Genomic DNA, 2537 nt, shown 5'->3' with positions numbered 1-2537 from the left:
GGCAATCTAGTGTTAATTTAATTTATGAACGAAATAAAAGTGCAAATACTGATTTTTTATAATCTTTCATGCGGGTTTTAAGAATATATTAAAACTGAGATAATATCAACAAATGATAGGTTTCTATATTTCTTAATCTCTTGGCTGAGATCTTACGGCTGAGACAACATTAATCTCGATGCACTATCGATAGCTTTCGGCTATGGTGTAAAGTAAAATAGAAAGCGGCTTTTACTTTACACACGCGTATATTTCGTACAGGTTTATTTTTTCCATGACATTCGACCGAAAAGGAAAATCAATGGTTGTACGCCGCCGATCGATTTCTATCGCGGCGTGTTTCTTTTACAGAATTCACCGTCGAGACGAGTGCGTGATAGAACGCGGGGAACCTAGTTTTCCAAATTATAGTGGATACGCGCGTTCACTTATGGATGAGAGAGGGCCCCGTGCATGAAAATTTATTACGCAACGCATCGATTATTACCGTCCTGGATGTCTCGCTCAAACACGCGTTTTATAGTTCACCCATAATTACTCGTCCCGACCACTGTAAATAGCATGTGAAAGTCACTATACTGGAGATACCCGTTTACCGAGTTTTATGCTTATAATATCGAACTCGAATCAGCTGAATGCGGTTCATGATAAAAATTTAGATGCGGATTATTACTGAATATTAAAATTAATTTTACAACTATTTCATAATACATACATACAATATGGAGGAACTAATCGATGATTGAATGTATCTATAAAATAAGATAATTTTTATAGNGGCAATATAGGTATATACTAAGTTTCAGTCTTTCTAGTGTTAAAAACATGAGGAGAGGACGGTGAACGGAAGTAACGTGGCAGAAATGCAAAGCCGTATTTCATTTTGCAGGGATAACGATAGATCGTCGCTGAATTGTGCTTCTATGCTGAAAGGTGGGTGGTGGTGGAAGTCGTGCGGAAGGGGTTTGAATGGTCTTTACCTGAACGACCCACAGGATTTAACTGCTCGACAAGGTACGTATTTCCTTAAGAAATAGAATATGAATTGCATACGTTAATAGATCAATTTCATGTATAAAAGATATAATCGGTAGAACAATATTGATCTACTTTTCATTTCGTATAAAACGTGTTTAGTGATTATGTAATAATGTGAATTAAAGTGTGTAATACGTAATGTGTATGAAACTTGTAGAGTATCAATTTAATAAATTGTACATTACTTAAGAAAATTATGCCATCACGTTTGTGTCGAAAGTCTCTCGAGTTTGGATAATGATTATTGAGAATTTTCTTTTAAAATAAATCTCGAAATCTCTACTTTAAAATGCTGTCTCAGACAAAATCTAGTAACGTGAATGAAGATATAAAAATATCTGTTTTTTTGTTGTTTTAAGGCATCGTATGGTTCCGTTGGAGAGGATGGGATTACACGTTGAAGCGTGCCTCGATGATGATCAAACCGAAAGGACCAGCTACTGCGGCAGCGACATAAGTGATTTCAGATGATGTGTAAAAAGTCTTAGAAAATAATTAGTGCGAGGCAACGCGCGCAGCGTTCGGTAATACAGAAGGACGCGAGTTCTCAGTTACCAAATATATTCATAAGAATGTTTGGAAACGGCGAAAGAAAAATTCGCTCTCCAGAGAATTTGCGTTCGCGTCCTCGTCGATTTCACTGAATGCAATTTTGTTTGGAGTAAAAAAAAGTATTTATTTCGAGCCAATTCGTTTTCACCGGGACTTAGATCCGAAATTATGTACAAAGCCATTAGAGGTATATTTTAATTAATATTGACATATGAAACAATTCGGCGGGTGGCAAGAGAGAAATGCGAGTAATTTATAGGTCTTCGGATTAGATGACATCGTTAAGTGATGCGATACATGAAACACGGACTGTCATTTGTAAATTGCATCCCGACCCACTTTGAAAAAGAATGAAACAATAAACTCGTGATTTATACTTTTTCAAAGCAGCCATTGTTGTTATTATTATTTTATTCCAACGATTTTACTTATTTTAGTTCTGGACGTTAAATAGTTCCTGGACGATTTATGAGGTAAGTCAACAAATCTATAAGCTAATTTTCAGCCTGAGTTTATAGCTTGACATTTAATAAACTGCAGCTGCAATTAGAGCCAGACGACGATTTTAGGATCCTTCAGTTTACGTAGTTTATCGATTATTCGAATAAACTTTACAAATGCGAATAGTCATTGAGCAAAGGCAATAGTAAACCTAAAACTGAATAATGATATTACGTATTTCAGTACATATTTGAGAATTTCCTAAATAAATGTACGACCATTAGATCAATGAACTTTATAAACACAAGTAATCGTTGAGTAAAAATAATAACAGACCTTAACCTGTTAAGCGTGGAATTTAGTTTTAAAAAGCCCCCACAGTGTGCGGAATTAAAATCAGTCCACCAATCTCTAATGCGGTAACCAAACATGTACATAGTACATGAAACATAAATGGTTGCATTTATCATTTGGCTGACTCCCATTACCCCCTCTGTACAAAATAC

The 2537-nt window shown here is 35.5% G+C and overlaps 1 protein-coding gene across 1 annotated transcript in view; it reads left to right on the top strand.

The window, feature by feature from the left end:
• LOC108627396 (uncharacterized) overlaps positions 1-1979 on the top strand; it is a 14557-nt gene extending 12578 nt beyond the window's left edge. Inside the window, exons 6-8 of the mRNA XM_026815561.1 lie at positions 778-788; positions 890-1014; positions 1398-1979. Coding sequence (XP_026671362.1) covers positions 778-788; positions 890-1014; positions 1398-1495 — 234 coding nt within the window. The 3' untranslated portion in view covers positions 1496-1979. The remainder of the gene's footprint in view (positions 1-777; positions 789-889; positions 1015-1397) is intronic.
• The last annotated feature ends 558 nt before the right edge of the window (positions 1980-2537 follow it).

Source organism: Ceratina calcarata, unplaced genomic scaffold, assembly GCF_001652005.2.
Source record: "Ceratina calcarata isolate Rehan_Ccalc_2016 unplaced genomic scaffold, ASM165200v1 scaffold469.2, whole genome shotgun sequence".
In the NCBI taxonomy this organism is placed as follows: Eukaryota; Metazoa; Arthropoda; class Insecta; order Hymenoptera; family Apidae; genus Ceratina; species Ceratina calcarata.
This window is presented reverse-complemented; position numbering and strand designations above follow the sequence as displayed.